Source organism: Cucumis melo, chromosome 10 (assembly GCF_025177605.1).
Source record: "Cucumis melo cultivar AY chromosome 10, USDA_Cmelo_AY_1.0, whole genome shotgun sequence".
NCBI classification, from domain to species: Eukaryota; Viridiplantae; Streptophyta; class Magnoliopsida; order Cucurbitales; family Cucurbitaceae; genus Cucumis; species Cucumis melo.
In genome coordinates, this window is record NC_066866.1 from 831253 (window position 1) to 857458 (window position 26206).

Sequence of the window (26206 nt, forward strand, 5' to 3'; positions counted from 1 at the left end):
AATATATATATTTTTAAGTATTTGATATACAATTTCTTTGTATCTACCCAAAATATTTTTATTACAATTTTTCAGGATTGATTGGGTTGATTAGTGGTGATCGTCGAAGTTTGGTTGTCGGAAGTTCATTGGTGTACTCACTCGAGGTAGTGGTTGGATATTGACCAATGATGATCACTAGAGGTGGTATCTGAAAGTTGATCGACGAACTTTCCAAACCTCGAAACAAATTAAATACCCTTAGGATTGAAGAATAGTAGGAGCATATGAGCTTTTTTAAATTCTAATCATAATCCTAAGTTGATTATCATAGTTCATTCCACTCCTAGCTCCAAATATGTCCTTAGATGTCAAACAAAAACCTTTACATATATATTTGTGATTTTTACATATAACAATTGTTCAATAGACAAAATACAATGATTGTCTCATGCAAATAACTAAATTACGATACAATCAAGGTAACATATTAGCATAATACACGCATAATCAAAATATAAATGTGTCTTGTAGCACATTTTTTAAAGTGTTTTCATGCACAAATTGGTTTGATTTGACTATATGCTAAGTGTTTTTATTATTTGACTGTATGAACAAATTTGTGATTGGAAAAGTGTTTAATTTAAATAATTATTATCTTAGAAAAAAAGTTAAAGTATTTGTCGACAATCACACTAACTTAGTATTAAATCGACCGTCGAAGTTGATCATAGGAAGTGGTCCAGTCGGAAATAATCGCTAGAGGTGATCGTCGTCACCGGAGTGAAGTTGGTCAATCGTCGAAGTTGGGCGCTAAAAGTGGTCGTCGGAGCATGTTGCCGGTCATAATTGTGGTCGGAGCACGAGCCTGAAATTTTCCCTCCTTCCTATTTTTTCGAGTAAAAACGATACTTAGTATTAGTTTCCAGTTGTTTTCATATTTACTCTCATGTTCGATTTTTCGTTTTCTATTTTCATCACTGACAGCTGAAGGTATCGCTAACCGCAGTCACGAGGAATGGACAAATTGATGGCTGATACATACAATCGATTCGGTAGATTATTTATTTTTCCTTTAATTTTGGAATAGTTCGTTTTGGTATCTGCTTGAGGATCAATCGGATGGTTATTGTATTTGGGGATAGGAAGTACAAACGTGGTGAAATTTAGTTCAACCCTCTGTATTTTTCAATATTTATTTGGGCCTTGAGTCTTTGTATGGATGATCACAATCTTTAAATTCTGTGAAATGGTCAATGCCAGATTTGTAATTGTGTTTGCCGGGAGGCTACCATTTTTGCACTAATTCTTGGTCAACTTAACCTCAAGCCTTTTGTCTGTCATTTGTCAATAAGCCAAAGCAATAGCTGGTCGATAATTTTACGCTGTCAATACGCCTCGGTTACATTAATGACTTGGTATTGTGACGTAGATGGAAATAAAAGGGAAGCAAAAAGTTATTCAAGTTGATTATCTTTTTCATTTGATATTCTTGAGCTTAATTATTTTATTCCCCATCTGTTTCCTAATCTTTCTGTTTCTTGTGTGGTTTCTTATTTTGACTTGCTTGATCAACAAGGACTTCTTCTTATCTCTGTGACTTGTATTAAATTACAAAATGTTTCCAAACAAACAATTCTGATTATTCACTTGTTAAAACTTTGGAGGCCAGCTCTTGTGGAAGCAACTCCTTTGCTTTATCTGGTTCAATTTGGAAGACTAAAACTCCTAAGAAAATAAAAAAATTTAATGGTCCTACCCATGGTTATTAGCTTAAAAGAATAGAAAGAAAGAAAAATGATGTCTCTGTTCCCATACCCCCCAGTGGTGTAATCTCTGTCATAAAGATGCTGATTGCTGAAAGCCTTGTTTGTATATATCATTCACTTGTGAGTTTGCCTTCAAAGTCCAACTCTTCCCCCTTCTTAGTCAACTTCAGTCAATGTCGATGATCATCTTATTATCATTCCAACTTTTTGTCGGATTGGATTATTTTCTTCTAAAGCTTTCCGCTCTTTGTTGGTCTAAAAGAGTTCGTCAACCCACGACTCGAAAAACATCAATTCTATACCTTATTTACATTATAAAACCTTAAAAATTTACAATTTTTTAGATACCAAAAGTTTAGAATTCACGGTTGCAGTCCTAGTGTCAGAAGTATGTCCAAGGAGAACTTACTTTTGTTCGCATTTCAACCAAAGGGAATTGGACAAGTTTTAATGCTTAGGTTCTAGTGGAGGAGTTGTTTAATCAGTCACTTCTGCCACTTCTATTTTATTTTTTTAAACACTACTCTTAATATATAAATGTCAACTTGGGTGTTTCTTTTATAATCTACTTGACTTTTTGCTGTGGAATTCTATCATCATCTCTTCAGATTCTTTTTCTATTTGTGTCAAAATGTTTCTCATCTGTGAGAGAGAAAGTGTGTCCAATTAAGTACTGTGCATCCTGACTGTGGACTGTCAAGCATCACGTTCGGGCTATCGTTTTGAAGCCAGCTTTTTGTAACATTGTCCCCATCTGACTTCTGATTAAAATATTCAGAATAGCAATGTTTGGAAGTACTTTCTAACTGCATTATTTTTATGGTTGTTAATCATAAGTGAATAGTGAGTCTTGATGGAAAATTTCCTGTTAGATGTTTGGGAGAGAGCACATTGTAGGAAAATACTTAGTGACTGGGAATGTTGGTAACTCTCAGTTTGCCATATGATACCATAAGATTGGACTGTAAGGAATTTCTAGTACTACTTGTTTTTAAAAGCATGATGAGGTTATTTGATAATAGTATGGAGTTTCATCTCAAATTTCATTATGATTTAATCTAGAATTCTCAACATCTCAATATGTCTCCTCAAAATTGGTAAATCTGTGACTTCACATGGTGTCTCTGGTGTAATGTTCATTCTGTTTTGTCTTCAAAAAGAGAAAAAGAACATAAAAAAAAAAACAAAGCCACACAGAGCATATATTCCTTCCTCATGAATGGGCTTCCTTTCAAGGCCCCAAATCTTCTACCTCCTTTCTTCTTATACTCTATCATTCACATTTCATATCCACTAAAACTATAGAACATTCTCCTTTGTATCTGTTAAATTACAAACACTTCTTATTTTATTACTACAAATTAGACTGGCTTTCAATCCACATTCACAATTTAAAACCGTTTACTAACTGTAATCGTGGTTTGTTCATAATATTTTAAAATAACGAAGTACCACACTCTCTCATTGTCATTTGTTAATTTCATACTAGAAAAAGATATCAATGATGTATATATATATACTTATCCTCCCTATTTTAGAGAAGGTGAATCGAGATTATCACTACAATCAAGGACTTTTTCTCACTAATATATTCATACTTAGTTATTTTAAAAAATGAGGATAAAGAACACATCAATTAATGAAAAATACTTTCTCCCAATTTTTTTCTTTAAAAAATGTCATAATTAATCTCTCCCTTAATCCCATAAATTGTTTCCAACACTCACAGACACAGAAATCTAAAAAACAAAAAACAAAAAAATCCCCATCTCCAAATTTCCAAAATAAATAATGTTATCAACAACATAGGATTCTCAAATTTCATGTGCTCATCTTCTCCCATCTTCGAAACCCAAAAAAGTCCAAACCATAACCCTAGAATTTCTAACGTGATTCTGTTTCCCAAACAGTCCCCCCTTTATTTCTACAATAATCTCTAAGCACTTTTCCGACATGTCGTTTGGCCACACAAACCCCCCAGTTTAGTTTTTCTCGAAGACGACAACAAAAGTGGTCGTCGACATCACACAAATTCACTCCCTAAATGCACAATATTACTAAATTTAGCCTACAATTTCACTTGTCTCTCTTTCTTAACCCAATAAATTTGTCTGCTTTTTAATGGACACTTAGATTCATTATGTATCTTCTCTTAATTATAGTGTATGACTCTTCAGTCCTACGTCTCTTATGCCATATTATTTGGCTTTCTTTCTTAATGAAATTATCTTGTAATTTGTGGAGAAATATAAGATTTTATCCTTTTTAAAAATAAAATGTGATGTAATTTGGTCCTAATTGGTCCTATTGAACTTAAAGAAAAACTTATGATAGAAAACCCTAAAAGACTTTATGAGAAGAATTAACAAAAGAAAAAATATATTTCAATAAGTCAACAAGCATATCTCAATTATTTATAATTAATCTTGGAAACGGGGGTATGATATGGACACAATACTTTACATCAGACACTAAGTTAAAAGTTTAAAATATTTTTAAAAATATACAAAAAAGTTTTTGATGTGAAAGTAACAATATATGTATTGGCTAGAATCAATAATTCATTGTTTTCTTTCTCATAATTACTTAGATTGAAGTTTAATAATTATAATTAGGGTAAATATCAATAAACTTGTGATTTAAGTCGAGTAAAATCTATTTTATCGTTAACAACTGTCTTTAAAAGTTGGTTTTAGTATTGCATAAATAATTCTTAAAAAAATTATGATTAATAATCGAAATTGATTCCTTAATTATAGAAAATTATAGGTTTAATTTATACCCTTATAAGTTTCGTGTTTTTTTCTAAATAAAACAATGAATAGTATAAATCAATTCACTTAAAAAAAACATTTTAAATATAACAAAATGAATAAAAATATAACAAAACATCATAATATATCTACGATGGATTTAGATAAACTATTGTTTATATCTTATCTATATGTATCTTGATTTATCGTGATTATAGAAATAGAATGTAATATTCTATTATATTTGCTAAATATTTTAACTGTGATTTAAATTAATTTATCTATTTCTTCCGTTCATTTTTTATGAAAATGGTCAAAAATATAAACAAAATATTTTTTCTAGTGTAATAAATCTTTTTGTGGTGTATAGATAGTTTGTCAATTTTTTCTGTTTTTAAAAAATCATTTTTTATTACCTCGTAACAAAATTAATAAAACAATAATTTAATCTTTTGAAAGAAAATATTTTTCGTTAATTCCTTCTTAAGGAACTTTAGTAAAAAAAAAACAAAAAGAAAATAAAATAAAAAATTGGATAACCAAAAAATGAAGCGGCAAGGCACGTGCCGTCCACGAGAAATATTATGTGCTTTTTGTCAACATGCTAGACTAGATGAAGCACTTTGACAAGCTTGAATGTGCTACTTTAGGATAAGACATCATTAAAAGTACTTTACTTACTTTATAACTTTTCTTTTTCCTTCTTTTTTTTCTTTCTTTTTTTCCTCTTACTATTAATTTCCACTAAATTATGTATACAAAAAATATTCTCTAACTTTGTCATTTATTTTAGAATCTTTCTTTTTCTTTTTTTTTAATATTGAGGTATTATTGTGAGGCTTTGTAAATGTTTTGATATTGTATTTATAACTAAAAAAATGATGAATTAAAAATTAAAACTTCAAAACATAATAATAGTAAATTTTAAGTCATTACTATATCGTAGATATCAACTCTTATTCGACATTTTGATCGTTTTATATTTTACGTGTAATTTTTAAATGTTACGAAGAATAAGTTAGTGATAACATTTATACTTTTATACGAATTGAAATACATTTTAAACAAATGGTAATAATTTAACCTTATTTTAAATGATTCGAATTTGTATTTTTCTCTATCAAATATCTATTTGAAATTTTTTAGAATGTGCCTTTAAGTCAAAATGTTGGTTTTTTAATTAGTGTTTTCTAGGGGAAATATATAGTTTGTATTTCAAAATATTACATTTTGTATTCTATAGTTTTGAATTTAGTTTTTATTTGGATCATTAATTCTAATATTTTATACTTTTAATTAGTGTATTTTAAATAATTATGATGTGATTTCTTTAATTAAACTTTGATGGTGATAAATTAATAAAAACCAATTTAGTTATAATTAATTCAATTCTTTTAAATGAGTTGTAAGGGACATAAAACACCAAATATCGACCGTAAATATTTTGTTAATACAATGTAACTATATAATTATAAAAATCTTGCTAGACCAAATCAAAATAAAACTTATAACTCAATAACGAAATTTTAATATATAAAATTTTAATGAACAAATATAAATGTTTCTTTAACGAGTGAATATAAATTGGATTCATAATCTTGGGATTTAAAAGAATATAATAAGTGTTTCTTCAATGGGAAGCAACCAACGTATAGAATCTGTGTTCCATAAATAGCTATGATATGCTTTAAAGAAAAACAATGATTAATATAAAATGGAATATTGTACTAAAAGAATGTGTGTATATATATAGTTTTGGTCAGTGGGATTATGAATGAGAAAAATGGGAATAAAGTGGTTTTGCCAAAAACTTTTTGGTTCCCACTTCAAACTTCTTTGTAAAGAAATTAAAGCACATGAAAAGGTAATTGCTTAATTAACCTCAACATTTGTATTGACTAATTAGAAAAATCTAAGCATCCAATCACATGACGGATATATATTCTTATGTGTAATTTCATTTTGGAACGTAGGAACGAGTATTAGTCGGTTAGAGTTGATTTTTCGACCAAATCAACATCAAATTGACTATGGTCGATTTAGTAAATGTTTAAACCTATCCCGACCATAAATAAATATAATCTATGATTGTTGATTTAGTTGTTTTAAACTTTTGAAATCATTTTAAAATATTATCGGTATGAATTTTTCCAAATGGGTATTGACTAAAACTCTTTTTATATTTGAAAAATTGATAGTTGGATCCTGTCATCCTAAAAAACAATATATTCGAGAAATGCACTTTTTTTCTTTCTTTTTTGGTAAATATGACATTTGAAAAGTTAGAAAGAGATTGAAGTCTAAGAGGGACCAACAAAGAAAAAGTTTTGGTGAAAAGGAAAAAGGAAAAAAACTTTTTTGGAGTATGAAAAGTGAAAAATAGTAATTAGTCTTTGTCTAAGTGATGAATGTTAATTTTGGGGAGTTGGATGTTGTGATTCATTCGTTTATGTTGGGATGCCCCTTTCAATATATAATATATATACTATGTATCGAATCCTTCTAAACTACGTATTCTCTCTCTTCAACTTAACGAGAGTGGCTTATTTGTCCCTTGTTTTATCGATAGAGTTTAGTTTGAACAAACTTTTTATTTTGAAAGTAGCATTGAAACGATAGTTTTCATATTTGTTCGTATGTATTGTTATAATTAATTTATTAAAAGGAAAACAAATATTAAGAAGAAAACAAACAGTTGAGTAAACCAAGAACAAATTCATGCAATTTTACTATACATATAACAGGGGTAGGCATGATAGATCGAAAAATCGAACCGACCGATCGGTTGGTCGAAAAATGAAAGGGGTCGATCATGGTTAATTTCGAAAAGTTTTAAATCAAGAATTTTCAAAAACTAATATTTTTTAAGTGTTAAACCGATTCTTACTCATTGACGACGATGTCGGTTTGACATTTTACTAAACCAACTATAGTTGGTTCAAGGTCAATTTTGTCAAGAAAGAAAAAACCTTTGATCGTTCGATAACCACCCCTAAATTATATAATCTTTCGTTCTTTATAAATTTACAAGATGGATTAGCTAATTTTCTTTTCTTTTTTAAATAATTTTGAGCTTTAAAATCCAAACAAACAAGTAATACTCTTTAAACATTTGAAAATATATAAAAAAAATCGTTAAACTAAATAGATATTTTAAAAAATAGCAAAATATCAAAACTATTTACAAAATATAGCAAAATTTACTAAATTCTCTATAAAAATTTTGTTATATTTTGTAAATAGTTTAATATTTCCATGCTATTCATAATAATTTATCTAAAATTTTTTTAAAAAATAATTTTTATAGTCTCTTTTTTTCTTAAGAAAAAGTCATATTAATATATTATAAATATTTATAGATATTGTAAAAGGTAATTAGTTTGAAGATTTTAAATTAATGTATTGAAAGCAATTCACAGGCAGTTAGTTTAATTATATCAGTTGAACCACACTGTAAAGCAATAAAAACAATGCTTATCTAAATTTGATACTACAATTAATTTTAAAACTAATTTCCTTATTTTGGAATTTGCAACATCTTTTTTATTTACACATGTTTACTAAGTAAAATAAAATTCAACAAATATCTTGAGATGGTTCCCATATAATTAATTTAATTAAGTTTAGAAATGTACATCTCTCACCTAAATTAGGTTATAATTAATGTTGATTTTGACTTCTTCTTTTTTTCTTTCCACTCCCCAAGTAATATTAAATATCATATATTTTCTTAATCTAAATTTAATGCCACTTAATTATTTTCTTTAACACGTAAAACAAAGAATTTTAGAATAAATTAAAGTGGTTTTTGAAATGATAGTCTAAATACGTCTGATTTTACTTGCGTTGAAAATTTACACGGATCAAGTAATCTAGATTTTGAATTAATAATTGTATTACGTTAAACTTCGAACAATTTAAACTCTAAATTTTTACGAGTGCATTAATTTTCATAAGTATATCTAAATATAACATAATTGTGTGAATTCAATATTTAAATTGATACTTTTATAAAAATTTAAAGTATAATTTGATATAATCTCTATAGTTTAGCGTGTAAACTGATATTTTTTCTTTGTACAAATATAATTGTAATAATTATGAATTTATTAATGATATTTGTGTTGTGAAAATGAGGCACAATCAATATAGAAATCGAGAAAATATAATATTAAAATAATAATATATAAAGAAAAAATAAACAAATGAGAAAAATTAAGAAAGTAAGAAAACGAAAATCTAAAAAATCTTCACTTTCTCCCACTTTCTCCGTAAGTCTTTCCGATACCATCGTGTCTTTACAAATTCACTAAGGTCATCTATTTATAGGGAAAACGATAAGTAAGTGATAAATTACTTAGCGACTCACAAGCTTAAGCATCTATTTAATATAATGTTTATACTAATTTAAAATATACAAAATAATTATTATTTATTTATAACTATGTGTTATATTTAATGGATTAAAAAAAGATTTTTCTTTGAAATTTTGTTAAAAGTACTACAAGCATCACACCCATGTTATTTGAAGTTGCTTTTGGATAGTGTTATATTATATATATATATATATATATTGTGCCCTTTGCTTTAAAGCTTTATATATGATATTTCTTTGTTTTTAGTCCAAACAAAAAGTGGGACAAAATATCACCAATGGATTTCCTTTGATTCCTTCATTGAATGAAACCCACCTGAATTTGAACAAAATCAGACTCTATTTCCAATTAAATAACATTTTCAATAAAATAATTTGCTACATTAATCAATAATTCATAGTTCTATTTCTACATGGTTTTTGTTATTTTGTTTTAAATTACAAAAAAAAAAAAAACTTTAAAATCGTTTTAAATTTAAGAAAATGTCGAGTTCATCAACAGTAGACCGTAGTAGATAATAGAATATCTATTAGTGTTTCTTGGCGATAGTCGATAATATAGTCTAATCGACGTCTTTCACTAACATGCAATAACATTTTTTTGTTGTATTTTTAAATATCTTGATTCATTTTGTTAAACTTGAAAATACAACTCTTCGTTGTTTTTTCTTTTAAATAATTATAACATTATTAAAAATATTTACAAACATAACAAAACGACATAGATCGTAATCTATAGACACATATAGTAAGTATCGTATTAATCAAATGAAATTTTGTTACGTCTGTAAATATCTTTGTTCATTTTGCTATACTTGAAAATAACCTTTATTTTAAACATTTAAATTACATTTTATTATTTTTAGGTGATTTTTCAGAAATATAAAATATTGACAAACTATTTATTCTCAACAAAACCAAAAAAAAAAAAAAAATCTATTACACTTGATTTTTCGATAAGATGAAGTATAAATATTTTATCAAATATACTATTTTTTACGACTTTCATTTTTTTTCTTTTATATGTATATAGGTATCAATTATGTCTAAAAAGAATTGGGCCAGCCATTGAAATAAAATAAATATATTATAAAAAAATAAAAGCAAAATAATAATTTGTAAAAGTTTATTTTCTTTTTGGATGTGACTATAATGATTAAACCTAGTGTAATTTACATATTCCTTTTTAGATAGTAATTATAATTAACTACAATATTGGAATTTTGTTGTTGTTATTGTTTTTTTTTTTTTGTAATTCATAAACCCTAGAAAATTTAATTTCCATTGCTTAATAATAGTGAGATTAATTGTAGAATAGAATAGTACACTCCAACTGAAGCAACCAATCATTTTGTTGATATTTCAAAAGATTATGTAATAATCCAATATTTTATTATATTGATTAGAATAATTAATTAATACATACTTGTGAGCAAATTCAACGCAGTTTATTTTAAATTATGAAATCCATTAATTTTAGTAAAGAAAAGTTTATATTATCCAGATATATTTTTAATTATTAAAAATGATATTTTGTTTTAAATATTAATAAAGTCTTAACACCTCCATACTCTTTCTTGACCTTTTCTCTAACCCAAAAGTGGATGGGAATCATTGTTCTATAATTAAATTATGTAGGTGAATTATTTGTTTAAGAAAATACGTTAATCTATGAGTGTGCGTAGCAGGTGAACGATTATTGTTATATTGTTTCTTAAAACGTTTAATTTGTTTAACTTAATGAGTGTTTAACTAATTCCTACTTTTTTTAAGTTTGTATGTAATAAATACTTAATTTTTTTTAAAACTCGTAAATTTATTAATTATTAGACACAAAATCGAAAGTTGAGTTTTAACAAAAATCAAAATTCAACGTTTAATAGATTTGTTATTTTTTCTTTATCAAAGTTGGATGTGTTTGAAAATATTCGAGAGATCTCTTTTGTGGAAATCTATTTTGTTCCATCGTGGAATTTAGTATTAAAATTAAAACTAACCTACAAGTTTAATTCTTAAACTTAATTATTGTAACGTCATGAGTTTACGAGGGAGACATGAATGAATCGACGTCATATATAAATGAGAGTGATTCCGATAACATGAAAGTAAAGTTAAGAAAGACTTAAAGTTACTGTATATACTAACAAGATGCAACTTAATTTTTTTTGTGGTTTGATCATAGGAACTCTAAAGTTAAGCGTGTTTGACTCGAAATAATTATATGTTGGGTGACCTTCATGTTGGTTTGTGGGAACAACTTTCACTCGAATAAGCCTCTAAGACAAGTAAAAATGATGCTAATAGGTCAAAAGAGAACGTCGGGAGTCGTAAGGGAATGTTAGGGATCCAAATTCCAAAACTTAGACCTCAAGAATTACACTTCCATAATATATGTTAAATCATAACAATTTAAATAGTCAAAGAAATATTACCGACATAATTTTTATAAATGAGAAATGAAATAATTATAAAATAAAACGAAGGATACAGAGACAATTACAAATATAACAATTATATTAAAAAATATTAATATACATAATTAAATCACCGATACACTTTGCTTTAGTCTTTCATTTTATTTTTTAAAATATTGCTATATACAATTATTACTGTGTCTAAAATTGTTAGGGATTGCATTAGAAGTGTGCTAAGAATATGTTGAGTAAATAATACAAAGTTTGGATAAAGCACATTAAAACAATTTTCATCAATTATTTTTTTTATATAAATCAAAGAATTATCTTCGGATGCGATAAATTAATATATAAGATGGCCCCAACAAGAGAACGAGAGAAAGGGAGATTAAAAAATGACGTGTCAATTGGTGGTAGGTCGGGCGGGGGGGTTTCCGCTCTCCTCCCCGGAGCCCCCTCTCCTCTCTTCGGTCTCACAAAATACAAAACAGAAAATTAAAAAAGAAACAAAAAACAAAAAATAGTGAGAAAATCAGAACGAACATCTCTCTCTCTCTTTCTCTCTCCCCCTTCGCTCGCTCTTTCGCTACGAACATTCTCTCTCTCTCTCTCTCTCTCTTACCAAGCAAATTTATAAATTTTCACAAATCATTCTTACATTCGATCTCTCTTTTCTTAATTTTTATTTTCTATCTGCATTTTCTTCTTCAACTTCTCTGTTTAATTCTTTCGCCATTTTCAGTTTCTCTTTTTTCTCTTCACGAAGGGGTGGATTTTAGGGTTTTGTTTCTCATACTTGGTCAGGATATAAACGCGCAAAGAGCTTTAGAGGTACGTAATTACCGCTGAATCTCATAATTCCTACTCATTTAACCTTAATTTCTTGTTTTAATCCCAATTCTCTTTCGTCTTCCGTTCGTTTTTTTTTTTTAATTTTCTAATTCTACTGTTCATGATTTTTTTTTTCAAACTAATCTAATTCACTTCTGGGCCTGCAATGTTCTCGTTGGATCTTCATTTCAATGTCGGTTTTGACGATTTGATTCTTCGTTTTCTATTTTTATAAGGTGCTTTTTTTGCGTGGAGCCATTTGGGGGTTTTAATCCGATTGTTTAGTTATTTATTGCCTCTATTGGGTTCGAACGTATTGTTAGGGTTGGTTTGTGGTTGTGGAGTAATTCAATCGTATGATTTTGTTGGTTCTGGGAGGAAGGGACAGGGGTTAATGGTCTTGTTGTTGTTGATAGAAGGTGGAAGGTTTTGTGTGGGGCGTTGTTTGGTGCCCGATGCTGGCAATAGGGTAGGCGATTGCAGAGGATGACAGATTTTCAATCGCTACAACAGAAGCCTGATTCTAGTGATGCCCGAGCGGAATTAGAGCGTGGACTTGAGGAGTTAATGCGTGGGCACCTGGATGAATGTATTCCATTTGCTTCTTGTAGTTCTGCTGCCAATCAAGAAGTTGAGGATGAAGAAGGTGATCAGCTTCTACGGAGGAGAAGGCGTTCTGATCTTGAGGGTGATGATTTAGCTGAGTCTTCGGCTGCACGCCGTCGTCACTCTCGAATTTTGAGCCGCTGGGCTGCTCGACAGGCACAGGAAATGATAACAACTATTGAGAGGAGAAATCGTGAATCTGAGTTGATGGCACTTGCAAGATTGCATACCGTTTCAATGCTTGATTCGTCCTTTTTGAGGGAGTCCCATTCTCCAACTTCAAGGCAGCAGACTACCGTTGAGACTCCAAGCACACAAGCTTCTGCAATATTACAGATGTGGAGGGAGCTGGAGGATGACCATGTGTTGAATCGGGCTCGTGAGAGGGTGAGGGAAAGGTTGAGGCAGCAAACAAGTGTTGATTCTTCTACCAATATGTCCAGTACGAATATGTCTGATAGTCGGGGGAGTGAAAATCAGGGAAGCTTGGTGGATGCAAGTGAGAGTGAGAATGATTTCGGGCCATGGAACCATGATCAAATTGCATCACAGCATGTGAGGGATGAAAACAATGGTTCTAGCAGAGAGCAATCTCCCGATCTTGGTGAAGTTGAGAGGGAGAGAGTACGACAAATAGTACGGGGATGGATGGAGAGTGGAATTACTGATCCATCACCAAATGTTTCTGAGAGGAGCACAAGATCCAGAGCTGAATGGCTTGGGGAAACAGAACGTGAGAGAGTTAGGATTGTTAGGGAATGGGTACAAATGACAAGTCAACAAAGAGGAAGTCGTGGGGAAAGAAGAGAAGATCGAGGAACTGGACGTGGTGCACAAGCTGATAGAAGCCGTGATGCATTGGTTGCCGACCAGGATGAAGGACAAAATGAACACATTCGCAGAGACTTATTAAGGTTGCGAGGAAGACAAGCAATACTTGATTTACTTGTAAGGATAGAAAGGGAAAGACAGAGGGAACTTCAAGGGCTTTTGGAGCATCGAGCGGTTTCTGACTTTGCCCACCGCAACCGTATCCAGGTCAGCTGCCAAGTGTTAATGTTGTTTTATTTATCTACCTTCCATTGTCCTAGTTCATTTTGCTTAAAACAAAAATTGATTTGATTTTGGAAATGTCAAGAATTAATTGTAGACTTTGTGTTTATGAGCTTTTCCTTTTAGAGTTAGACTGTTGAAATTATACTGCATCTTGTTTCATTTAAGTGTGAAGCTCTTTGAGACTCAAGAGCGACCTCAAATGTAGAAAGTACTTAAAAACATCTTTGTTAGGTACTATAATTGTGTCACAATCTTTATGACAGTTTTTAGTTATGCTTCTTTATGTTATCTCTTTGACATCTCATTGTTTCATTAGATGCTATTTGCACTCGGTTATTGTTTGACCACTAATCCTCTATATTTCCCCAGTCATTACTTAGAGGCAGATTTTTGAGAAACGAAAGGACTGTTGAAGAGGAGCGGCCACCTTCTATGGCAGCAAGTGAGATAGTTCAGCTACAGCAGCGACACACTGTTTCTGGCTTAAGGTATGTCGATTTAGTGAGGATGGTTCATTTTATTTCCTTCTTTTTTTTACTATTGCTTGTAAAAGTTGGTATTATTGTGTACCCTAAGCATTTCTATCTTTCTGTGCCTATATATTTTTAATCTCGGATGTTTTACTGAAATGTCCTGTGAGCCTTGATTCATGTCAAACTTCTGACTCCTAGAGTTTTGTTTTCTTAATTCTGATTTTGCTTAGTTTGTAAATAATTATTATTTTTTGGGTAATGGTTTAGTTTATATGTATATATACATATTTGGCTCAGGGAGGGATTCCGCTCTAGATTGGAAAATATTGTTCGTGGTCAAGCAGATGGCCAATCTGATAGTGCAACTAACAGTGACATGAATGATTCTAGAAATGATCGAGGTCAAACGAATGGTTCACAGAACATTGAGCAAGAATATGTGCAGTCACAGCCCGAGAGTCAGGTAGCTGAAACCAGTCGGTTGCCTGACCAACTTGATAACATGGAAAATAACTCAGAGATAGAAAATATGAATTGGCAAGAAACTACAAATCAAGATGGGGACTGGCGCGGACAAATTCCTGAGGATGATAGAAGAAACTGGCAACGGACAACCTTTGGGCCACTCAGTGAGTGGAGAGAAGATAATGCAGAGGATGTGACAGTGAATTGGCAGGCAAATTCTTCTAATGATTGGTCACCGCCCAGTACACAGGTAAATGCAGAAAGAAGAGAAGTTCATCCAGCAGAACCTGCAGCAGTTTGGCATGAGAGAGGCACCCGAGAAGCTGCTGGAAATTGGTCAGAGGGGCCCTCTGGTCCTTTTAGAAATCGTCGGTCTGTTCCAGTGAGACGGTTCAACAGGTTTCACCCACCTGATGATGATAATGTCTACAGTATGGAACTTAGGGAACTCTTAAGCAGGTGGTTATCATTCTCTTATTGTTACTATCCATATCCGCAGGCATAGAAATATTTACGCATTGCCTTCCATCTTTTTTGTAGGAGAAGCGTTTCTAACCTTCTTCGTAGTGGTTTCCGGGAAAGTTTGGACCAATTAATACAATCGTATGTGGATAGGCAAGGTCGTGCTCCCATAGATTGGGATTTGCATAGAACTTTGCCTTCACCAGCTCCTGCTTCTCCCCCTCAGGATCAAGACCAACAGAATGAACAGACTGACGAACAAAATGATGCTGTAAATAGACCCTCTCTGGTGCTTCCATCTCCACCAGTTCCTCCACCCCAACCACTTTGGCACCATGACCTGCATCATACCAGCTGGTCTCGTCATACCATGCACCGTTCAGAAATTGTAAGCTGCTTCTTTTTTCCTATTATGATCTGTTCTAATTCTTGTCCTGGATTTAGTTTTTGCATTGTCTTTAAAAGAGACATGGTTCCATTGTTATGGGGGAAGGAGTTCATTTATTCATCGACTTACTCGGGAACCAGATTTTGGCAGTAATTGTGTTCTCTCCGTCTCTCTTTGAACACACGAACACACATTCTTACAATGTCAAGAAATAGTTAAGGCTTTTGGACTGGTATTCCAAGTGAGATTCGATGGTGGAAAAGCTTGCATGAGAATACCCAAAGTTAAACCACCACCCAAGTTTCATTCAAGTCTCGTTTAATTGGCTCCAGTTTATCTTTAACCTAGAAGCATTTGTTCTTCTAGAATGTGGGGAACAATTTGAATTTCGTTTATGAAATTTTCCTGCCTTGAAGCTGTTTATTTCTGAATGTTGATTGTCTGTTTTGAGAGTGTGCTAAAATCCATTACTGATTTTAGCAGGAATGGGAGATTATTAACGATCTGAGAGCAGACATGGCAAGACTTCATCAAGGCATGAATCATATGCAGAGGATGTTGGAGGCTTGCATGGATATGCAACTAGAATTGCAGCGATCTGTTAGACAAGAAGTATCGGCAGCATTAAACAGATCTGCCGGTGAAAAAGGTTAGTTTTCATTTTACTGCAATTTATTGCTCCTGTATTTTGGAGAGAATTGCATTCAGAAATACTCTAAATGTACATCTACATGAATTGTCTCTCAATTTAGGTCTACCCGCTGAGACATCAGAGGATGGTTCTAAATGGTGCCATGTGAGGAAAGGAACGTGTTGTGTTTGTTGCGACAGCCATATCGATTCTCTCCTCTACAGGTATACCTTCTAACTAATTCTTTTTAGAGTCGAACAGGAAATATTCAGACCCCCTAACCTCTTAATTGTGTGACATAAATGGGTTCTTACTCTTATCTGCTTAAAAGACTGAGATACCAACTATCAAGTGGAAATCTTACTGCAGATGTGGACACATGTGCACTTGTTCAAAATGTGCAAACGAGTTGGTCCGTGGTGGAGGCAAATGCCCGCTGTGTCGAGCACCAATCGTCGAAGTGATCCGAGCATACTCGATACTGTAGAAAGAAAGAAAAAGGAAAAAGCAGATACAGTTAATTCAGTAGTGTGCAGTTCTTTCAATCCGATTGGAGGTGAGTCGTTTATTTGTTAACACAGATGGAAGCCGGAGATTTAGCGTTCGGGGTAGGTACTGCTGTGTTATTCTGATTATATGGAAACATTATCTTGTGTTGTATAATTGGAATGACAAATTTGCATGGTCGATTCATCATTTTTTACGTAAATAAAAAAAGAAAATGTAAGTCTGAAGAAGATTCTTTTCGTTTTCAACTCTTTTGACATTAGTTTCCAATACAGGCTTGGAAAATGCTTCAGCCATAGTATTCGGCTAATGCTCTTATTTCAAAGGTAAAGTAATTTCATTGTACATAATGTTCTAAATAAAAATTTCATATCTATGCAAATTGTTCACGAGGTTCTATCTAATAAAAACCAATCAAAGTTCATGGGGTCTCTTCATTTTTTCAACATGGGATCTTCACAAGAAAAGTTCATTGGTCCATTGGTCCATTGGTCGAAATTTGAGAGAATCATTAAATAGTTCTTCGTTATCTATCCGTAGGTGTATGCTTGATTACTTAAATTCCTCTACATCAAGGCTATATTGCTAAAAAAAAAAAAGTCATGAAAACTATATTCCATCTGCCAAGAGAAGATGTGTAAATATTGGATTTTGATAGCGGACTACTAAAAATTAATATAATAGAAGATTTTGCCTAAAGTTATCTTTTGTGTTATGAAACAAGAAGTGTCCAATTTGATCGAGATCAATTTTTTGAGAGGTTTATAATATGGTAATTTCAAATAGTGATTTGAAAATTTGTTGTTCCGTTTGTTTTGATAAGGTTAGTTATATGATTAAACTTGTTTGTTTGAGTTTAAAAACTCTTAATCATTGAGATGTTAATTGTTTTGTATTATATCTACCAATTGATATTTTAAAACCAATTCTTTACCAAAAGTTACCCTTGTATAATATGAACACGAGAACATGATTCTTAAGCCATTTTCACCGAACAGATCAAAACTAACCGAATAAATATATGTCTACGACACTATTTCACTGTAATTAAAAAGATGCAAGGTTTTGACATTTTGAGCCCTATTGCCAATATCCTCAAATTTCAATTATTACATCACAAATTTCATACACTTTTTTATTTTACTTCCAAGATAATATCATTTTCTTCCCAGAAGGAAATGAAGAAAATTTAAAAGGCAGCATCCCATAGTTTGAAATTTGAATGAAATTTCATTTCATTTCAGCTTTGATTGCTGAAGCCAAATGGTGATAGGCCTTTGTCCAAGCATTGCCCATCTCTTCGCTCCATTTCTCTCCCACTCCTTCTTTCACTGTTCGTAGCAATGCCTCTTTCACCACCTGCCCATATCATCACCACCACCACATCCCCCAATTATTAATTCAATTTTCAAATTACCATAACTTTCCCCCCCTTTTTTTTAAAAAAAATAATAATTAAACTTCTACTTTTGTAAACCTCATGTTTAACTCTTAATCTTAATTTTGTGTCTATTTCTTAAAATTTTTAATTTGATTTTTAAAAAATTGTGGAAGTTTTAAATAGATAAATGAAAGTCCATTAAGCACATCATTACAAAATCTTAACTAGTCTAAGTCGTCTTTTCTTTAAAAATTCCAATCTCGGCTTCTATTCATCTTTATGTCTAATCTATGTGTTTTAGAAAATGTCAAATATGTTATAGACAACATTCAATACAAAATCGATCACGTAAAAATCTATAACTTAACTTTTAAGTTTATTCCATTTTATGAAATTAATTTGTGTTTGTTTGATTCTAGTCTTGAGAAAATATCCAACTAGTTCTTAAATGTCTAAGTTTGTGTTAAATGGAATATTCTTAAAATTGTTCTTGAGAGTGCAAAATTTTTATTGGATAAATTTTTTGAAGCTAGCTAGTTATAAATTGTATTAACTAAGAAAAAGGTCTCAATCTTTTATTCAATTGAAATATAATTTGAAAAGTTACCTCGAAATGTGGATCAATGACTCCATTACGAAGGTGAACAGATCCCAAATATTGCAACGTAGTCTCCGAGACGATCACTTCCCCTTTCTCCTTCAATTGAATGGCTGCTTCACATGTCTTCATTTTAATTCATTTGTTTTCTGTTAGTTTATATTATCTTTTATATGTTATAACACACACATTTCAACTTAATTATAATGCTCGAAGAGATCGAGGGAAATTAATCAAACCCATTGCCAATAATATCGTGGACATCCTTAAATGCTGTTGTGACTAAAGGAGAGGCCAAAGGAAAACTTTTACATGCATTCCTATTGTAAAATGTTATAACAAATAATATTGAAGTACTCTAACTTCCTTTCCAAATAAATATGACGAATGGAATGCTTTAAAGCTTTGACCATTGCGTAACGAATCATATGGAGAAGATGTGTCATGGTAGGGTGATTTTTAGAGATGTTGAATAGTACAAAAGACAAGAAAGGGAGAATAGAGTGTGAAAGTTGAGGAATGTGAAAAATTGGATAGAGAGTATGTTGAAGAAAATAAGGGAAAAAGAGAGATCGGAGTGATTTTATGATTTCTTCCATTTAAATCATAAGATTGGAGGATTAGACCAAAATCAACTTAGATAATAATTTGTACTATTAATTCTGAAGTTCTAGTTTGGTTTTCCAATGGAGATTAAGAATGATAAAAATTAGGTTTAGTAGAGGTTGAAGAAATATGGGAAAGAGAGAGAACGTGACTTTGGAAGTGGGAGAGAGAATGTGTTATTGTGAAGTGGAAGTAAAAAAATCAATAAATTGTAAATAAATGGGAAAGGGTTTAATCATTTATTTACACAATTGAGTGAAACAGAGAGTCATCACACTATGTATTAAAATGTAGTAAACTATAATTTCACTTTTCGTTCAACATTCTAACTATTTCTACTCCAATAATACATGTAGTCTGTCTTGAAATGTATGAAAAACAATGATCCTCACACACACAAACCCAACTAACGTAGCAGTGAACCAACATGAAAATTCTGTGTGGCTACGAAATTTCAACGTTAGAGATGCGATTTTCATTCCGCGTATCGTTAAAAGAAACGATGAAGTGGGAAAGAAAAAATCATAAACTGACCATTTTGAAAACCTTGAGGGCATGAGCCTTGAGCTTAGGATTGTTGTGAGGGATGTCTTCAGAATCCCTTAAGAAAGAAAACATGCCCTTTGCTGCTGGTGCTATCTCCAATATCCTTTTACATTATAATCAACTTAGTTAGTAATCAATAATTCTAATTCATAAATGAAAAACACACCATTTCCTACTTACTGAGTGAAAAAATGAAGGCTGTAGAAAGGCAAATCCTTCTTCAAAACTTCATATGATTCTTTCACTAAACTTTCTTCCTTCTCAGTGAAATCCATTTCTCTCTCTCTCTCTCTCTAAATGTTTGAAAGATAAGGGGGTTTTGGAACCTCTCTTCAATATTGCCAGTTTATCATTACTCTCATTTTATAATGTTTTTTCTTTCTAAATAAAAAATTAGTATTAAAATATCACAGTACCATTTTTATTTTATTTCATGTACTTTTTAATCTTTTTTAATTTAGTCTATATTATTATATTTTTTAGTTCAATAATTGTGAGGATGTAGCACCTAATTTTTTATTTGAAACAAAATATCATACCAATTAAAATTTAATTAGATTCACTTTAGCTTTATTATTGGCTTATTTGTTCATCGTTTCAGTTTTTTGTTTAACAATTTTATCCTAATTTTTAAAAGGATTTTTCAAAAAAAATATATAGAAAAAAAATTATTTACACTTTGTAAAATAACCACTAAAAGTCCAAATGAAGTGTAAATATATAATTTGTAAAAAAACAAGTTTTTGAAGTGAATTTTGATGAAAGTTTATTTTGAAAAACCTAAAAACAAATTATTTCAAGTGATAAATCGGTAAAAATATTTATAAAATATTAGATTTTATTATCGGTGTATCAATATTTATTAAATTTAGTGTAATTTTCAGTTTGTTGAAAATGTTCTGAAACTAAATTTAACAAACTTTCTTCGAAAAGAATCCAAAAGATCAGAAAAAATGATGTTTTAATCAAAATTAAACGAAAAAAGAAAAGCTATTTAATGTGGGAAAATCAGGATTGGTTAGACAAATCCCAAGGATTATGGGACTCGTTTGGGTCTGTGGTCAGAAGATGAAAACGTTTGAACCACACATGAACTGTCGTTTATTTATTTACCATTTTTGTAATAAATTAAGCCTGCTTTGTAATTATTCCATATATATATATATATATATATATATACATATATTTTTTATGTGGCTATAATTGAAAGCTGAGCCAAAGATCAAATTTCCATTTTTGTCCTTTATTAATCCCCAAGTCCCCATAAATAATTATTCCATTGAAGAAATAAGAGAAGAAAATTAAAAATAAATTAAAGCAAATTCAATAATAATTTCAATCCAAAGCCTTTCTTTATAGGGAACATATGAGATTTCGTATCTGTATGATACGGCATCGTATCTCACTGTTTAATAACATCACCAAATCAAGACCTAATTGGCAACCACGTCTTTCTTTGGTTATAATATTATATTTTGAGTTATAGGCACCGCACTTCTTTGCTGTTTGCACATCACGTTAACTCGACTTATGATACCATTTCATGGACTTGTCCACTACCGTAAAAGGGATGTTCTTAAGTTGTTCATAACTCAAGAAAATGGTAGGAAAAGAATTCATATGTTCTCCTTCAAAAGGTCAAATATTTATTAAACTACGACTACATGATCAATTGTTATATTAAAATATAAGATTAACGACTCTACATAACTAATTCATTGATTTTTCAATCTATAGTTTGTTTGAGTATACATATAAAAATAATAGATGTTTAAGTTATAATTAATATATCGAATATTTTTTTGACCTATCAAATATGTATAGTTGTAATTATACAAAAAAATAAAATAAAAAGGCGTAATTATTTTTTTGAACGTATCTCAACTTTTCAAATGGAGTTTTGATACGTTCAAAATCTTTAAAAATAGTCGATGAGCTAAGAATCTTAAAATTTCACGATTATTTATAATATGATTTTAAAGGTGTTTAATACATTTTTCTAATTTTATATTAACTAAAACATTTGATTAATAAAATTCTTTTTAAAGTTAGGGTTCTATTTGATACGAGTATAAAAGTATTTAGATCTTTTAAACAAACCCATCGTAAGACTTATAGAACTCCAAAATACAACATTGATATTAAGAATTATACTATAATTATTAAAAAAATTTAAGTAATTATCAAACATAACTCTCAAAAGTTCGTATACAATTTCGCATGCTCTAACTTGTTTGTCATCCATCTTTTTGACTCGAGAGTTGTGAGTTAGAAAGTCATTTCGAGCATTCAATTAGTTTAGGCGTATGACCTCAATTAAAAAATTAGTATTTGATAAATATTTTAAGTATTTTTGTCATTTACGAGAACTTTTCGAAACTAAATGCAGATGTGTTTTAAAATATTATTTGTTATGTTTTCATTTTCGGTTTTTTCATTTTCCTATTAGTCCGAGATCTCCGACTCAAAGAATACTCAAAATGAAGACCTGATAATGGGCCCTAATTATAGTAGAAACGAGGCCCATATTCATGGGCTTTAGGTCATATCAAATGATAACATTTGATAATATAAAGTAAAACTTTTTCTTTTGTATCTTAGTATGGAAACTTCACATGAAATTAGTGATGATAATATCAATTTTGGTAAATAAGTCAATACTTATGACATTAGAATGGATGAACCCATCCTTCCCATTATTATAACTATTGAACCAAAAAAAAAAAAAAAAAAAATTGATGTTTTAAATTATAATAAAAAAAACCACAAAATATATATTTACACAAATAGCAAAACATCATTAAATTCCAAAATGATATACACACAATTTTGCTATTTTTCCCTTTTTTTTTTTTTTTTACAATTTCCACTAAAAGAAAATTAATGTATACAAAATCTAAAAACTAAATAATATATTTTAAGTTAAAATTCATTTTTTCTTTAAAATTTAATACCCACCCCAACTAGTCAACGTAGATTCAAAATATTAAATACATGCCCATGTTAGCACGTTAATACACATAATTTCAAAATTAAACTTTATTAATTTGTCAATCTAATTACTATGATGACCAAAATGCTTACTTTCTAATAATTTTCAAAGACAAATTTAAAAGAAATTGATAAGATCTGAAAACTTGTAAAATCGAAATTAAAATAACTCCAAAAGAATCTTTATTATCTAAACTATTTGATAAAATAAGATAATTATTAATTTATCCAAATCAATTTTCAATACGTTCTAAAGTTCAATCAAGTGTTAAAATGTCCAATTGTATCATTCCATATACGTTCTATATTTTATTATACCAACAAGATTTTGATTAATTATCTTTTTTAAATAAAATTCTTTTCATAAACTTTAATCAAACAAATTTTTATCAAGCAAAATTACGCGTCGCTTAAATCAAATTTACTCAAAATATATTTTCTTTTCGTATTTAAAGTTGAAAATTTACAAAATATTGTTTCTAAGCTCTTATAAAAAAAACACAAGATAACAATTATTTAAGAAGGTATAACAATTCAAAAGTACCCTCAAATTTAATTAGTCCAAGAAAAAACTTTGGACGAATTCAAGCCAAAAAAAAAATAATTATTATAATTAAGTAAGTACAATAACATTTTAAGAAAAATTACAAATATAAGATCTATGATCGTAAGAGTTTATCCTTTTTGTAGGTTCCTAAAACTGGAGACTAAAAGTATATATTCTGCACTAAAACAGTAATTTTTCAGAAAGAAAAACGTAACATGTTAACTTGCAGACAATATGGCCAAATGAGGAAACATATTTTAACAGTGTATAGTAGAATAATGGAAGTTGATGAATTAAGATTGAAGCTACCTTAAAAGGGTAAAATATAGATGAATCTAAAATGTGAAGCTTTGGAAATGATTAAACTGACAGAAAGAAATTGAAAGAAGAGAGAAGGAAAAAAACCAAAACCAAAACCAAACAAAAACAGATCTAATTAATAAAGAAAATGAAAACAAAAACAAGAAAACAGGAAGAAGTTTCAGTTTTGTGTACAGAAAAATACATAGAGATTTGGTTTGGGTTTTGGTTGGATTCCCAATTGAAACACATCTGCTTTTCTTTCACTTTCCCATGATTCTTCTTTTCTTTCTTTTGTCATTTTCCTTTCCACCTTGGTTTTCAGGGTTTTTCTTTTTGCTTTTTACTTCTTCAGTTAGTTTCTCTCTTTTGTTCCTTTCGTATTATAAAGAAATTAATAAAGCAAATAAATTATGATATTGTATACTATTAGTATAAATATTAAGTTACGTGATGAGGAAGGATGAAAGGAATAATTAATAATGTGTACAACATAATACTGTTTTTTGCAGTTGTTTTTTCCTTTTTCTTGGGTTAAAAAATCATTTTGATTACACTACTTTGAAATTTGTTTAATATTTTCATTCTTTTTACTTTCGAATGATGTTGGACGTATAATCTTTGTATTTTTTATAAATCTTAAATTTATCATTACAATAGTTTTTATGCAAAAGAAACACAATATGTGGATATAGACACTTCCAAATATATAGTAAAATAAACTAAAATATTTATAAACTATAGCAAAATTTTGGATTCTATCAACAATAGAAACTTATAAATATTTATCAATATTACTGAAGTATATCATTATCTATTAATGTCTATTATTTAATAGAATCTGAAATTTTGCTATATTTTGTAAATATTTTATCAAATTTATCATTTTTAACAATTTTATTTTTTAATATTTACAATGAAAATACTAATAAAGAATAAGATGTAATGAAAAATTGGTATGAACTAAATTTAAGATTTATTACAAATCCAAAGATTAAAATTGAACAAATTGAAAAGCAGAGGGGACAAAAATAATATTTTAACTTTTTTTTTTTTTTCTTTCTTTGGATCGGATGCTAATATAAATAATAAGTTATAAAGCTTTAAACATGATTATTATTATCATTATTAGCAAAGCTTTAACATCACGTTTTAGACCACTTTTTTGGGCTACCATTTAGATCTTGATTCAACCACTTCTTCTTACTTTTCATTACCATTATTTGCTTAATACTTTTTCCAAGCTAAGATGCTTTATTAACCAATATTATAATTAAGTTGTATTAATTTTCTCTTTATGCTTCATTATATAAAAATTGTGTTTTGTTTGACTAATTTATATAATTAGGCATTATTGTGCAAGATACTTAATCACTCTATCGGTCTAAAAGGTGCGAAGGTTTGGTTTAAATATATCGATATATTAACATTTTTTTTCACTTGTAGATTTAAAAATTTGTAGAATAATATCAACACCTCTAAATCAATTTTAATTAAAGTAGTTTGAGCATATGATCACGTCTAATAATATGTTATGCTCACGTCTTAAGAAAAATGGTTTACATTAGAATATGTGTGTATATATTGACTTGGGTTGGAAGATTGAATCTTCAATTTCGAAATTGATATAATATATACATATTTGATGTCAACTGAAATATGCTTAATTTTGGCGTAAGTTTAATGATACATTAATAATAGTCTAGCAAACTAAATATGTAATAATCTCACTGTTATTTCTAAGTTAATTTATTTGCTTAGTATGGAAATAATGAATAAAATGGAAAGAGACCCACAATTTCAACTTTTTATGAATTTGATGTCCTTGGTAAGAGAGGAGTGAATTACTACAATTTATAGTTTACCTTCATTTTAAAAATAGGATGCATTCTTATGTTTGAATAGATTATTGATTTGATTTTCAATTCTAAAATTTAAAAAGAAATCATGAAAAAATAATCGAACTATATCAAATTTTATGTTTAATATACTTCAAATTTGTTTACATTAAACCAAACCATGAATTTAAAAACAAAATGATAGGTCAATGGAAATAAAAATATTGTCATAAATTAAAAAATGTAAAGACAGATATTAGTTACAAAATTAAAACTTATCTAAACATATGAAAGAGTTCTAAACAATAATTTGTAATTTATTTTGTATGGAATTTCCTTGATTTCTACGAATATTCTCCCGACATAGATTTTTCTATAAAATTTAGGTCTATATCTATATGTTTTTTTTTTTCTTTCACTACATTTAGGTTAAATAAAATTGATATGATGATGCATATAGAAAGAGTTAGTTTAGAATCCACACGAATATGGAAAAGATAGAGAGACCAAAAAGGAGAAAAGAAAAAAGCAATTCTGCAATAATCTATCCTTTTTTTGAGTTGCGACTTTGCGGAAAAAAAAAAAAAAAACAAAAGAATAATACATTAAATTCTCATTGGCGAGGCCGTCTTAAGAATCACTTCAACGTTACAATTTTGCATGGAGAGAGATAGCGTAACTCTTTACCTA

General features: G+C 29.6%; 2 protein-coding genes across 5 annotated transcripts; one reads left to right on the plus strand and one right to left on the minus strand.

Moving 5' to 3' along the window:
* Positions 1-11801: 11801 nt before the first annotated feature.
* On the plus strand, positions 11802-17034 carry LOC103489423 (uncharacterized). 4 transcript variants are annotated; one of them, XM_008448580.2, is made up of 8 exons: positions 11802-12121; positions 12358-13765; positions 14153-14271; positions 14554-15180; positions 15262-15571; positions 16052-16220; positions 16324-16426; positions 16572-17034. In XM_008448580.2, exons 2-8 carry the CDS (start codon positions 12608-12610, stop codon positions 16687-16689), a joined length of 2604 nt encoding a protein of 867 aa, XP_008446802.1. In that variant the 5' UTR covers positions 11802-12121; positions 12358-12607; the 3' UTR covers positions 16690-17034. The 4 variants fall into 4 exon arrangements, with proteins under 4 accessions (XP_008446802.1, XP_008446806.1, XP_008446803.1 ...); XM_008448584.2 differs by having other exon boundaries at positions 16055-16220; XM_008448581.3 differs by having other exon boundaries at positions 12538-13765.
* A 681-nt stretch (positions 17035-17715) lies between these two features.
* Positions 17716-20204, minus strand: LOC103489422 (non-symbiotic hemoglobin 2). Its single transcript, XM_008448579.3, has 4 exons — positions 20021-20204; positions 19829-19943; positions 18698-18814; positions 17716-18068 (listed from the first exon to the last, which is right to left on the minus strand). Exons 1-4 carry the CDS (start codon positions 20113-20115, stop codon positions 17940-17942), a joined length of 456 nt encoding a protein of 151 aa, XP_008446801.1. The 5' UTR covers positions 20116-20204; the 3' UTR covers positions 17716-17939.
* Between the last annotated feature and the right edge of the window lie 6002 nt (positions 20205-26206).

What these genes read in the sequence shown, in the direction of transcription:
- LOC103489423 (XM_008448580.2), top strand. Translation starts at nt 12,608, where the DNA reads ATGACAGATTTTCAATCGCTACAACAGAAGCCTGATTCTAGTGATGCC. An exon ending in CTTAGGGAACTCTTAAGCAG is followed by an intron (nt 15,181 to 15,261) that starts GTGGTTATCATT and finishes TCTTTTTTGTAG; the next exon opens with GAGAAGCGTTTCTAACCTTC. An exon ending in CCATGCACCGTTCAGAAATT is followed by an intron (nt 15,572 to 16,051) that starts GTAAGCTGCTTC and finishes TACTGATTTTAG; the next exon opens with CAGGAATGGGAGATTATTAA.
- LOC103489422 (XM_008448579.3), bottom strand. Translation starts at nt 20,115, where the DNA reads ATGGATTTCACTGAGAAGGAAGAAAGTTTAGTGAAAGAATCATATGAA. An exon ending in CCCTCAAGGTTTTCAAAATG is followed by an intron (nt 18,815 to 19,828) that starts GTCAGTTTATGA and finishes ATTAAAATGAAG; the next exon opens with ACATGTGAAGCAGCCATTCA. An exon ending in TCATTGATCCACATTTCGAG is followed by an intron (nt 18,069 to 18,697) that starts GTAACTTTTCAA and finishes TGATATGGGCAG; the next exon opens with GTGGTGAAAGAGGCATTGCT.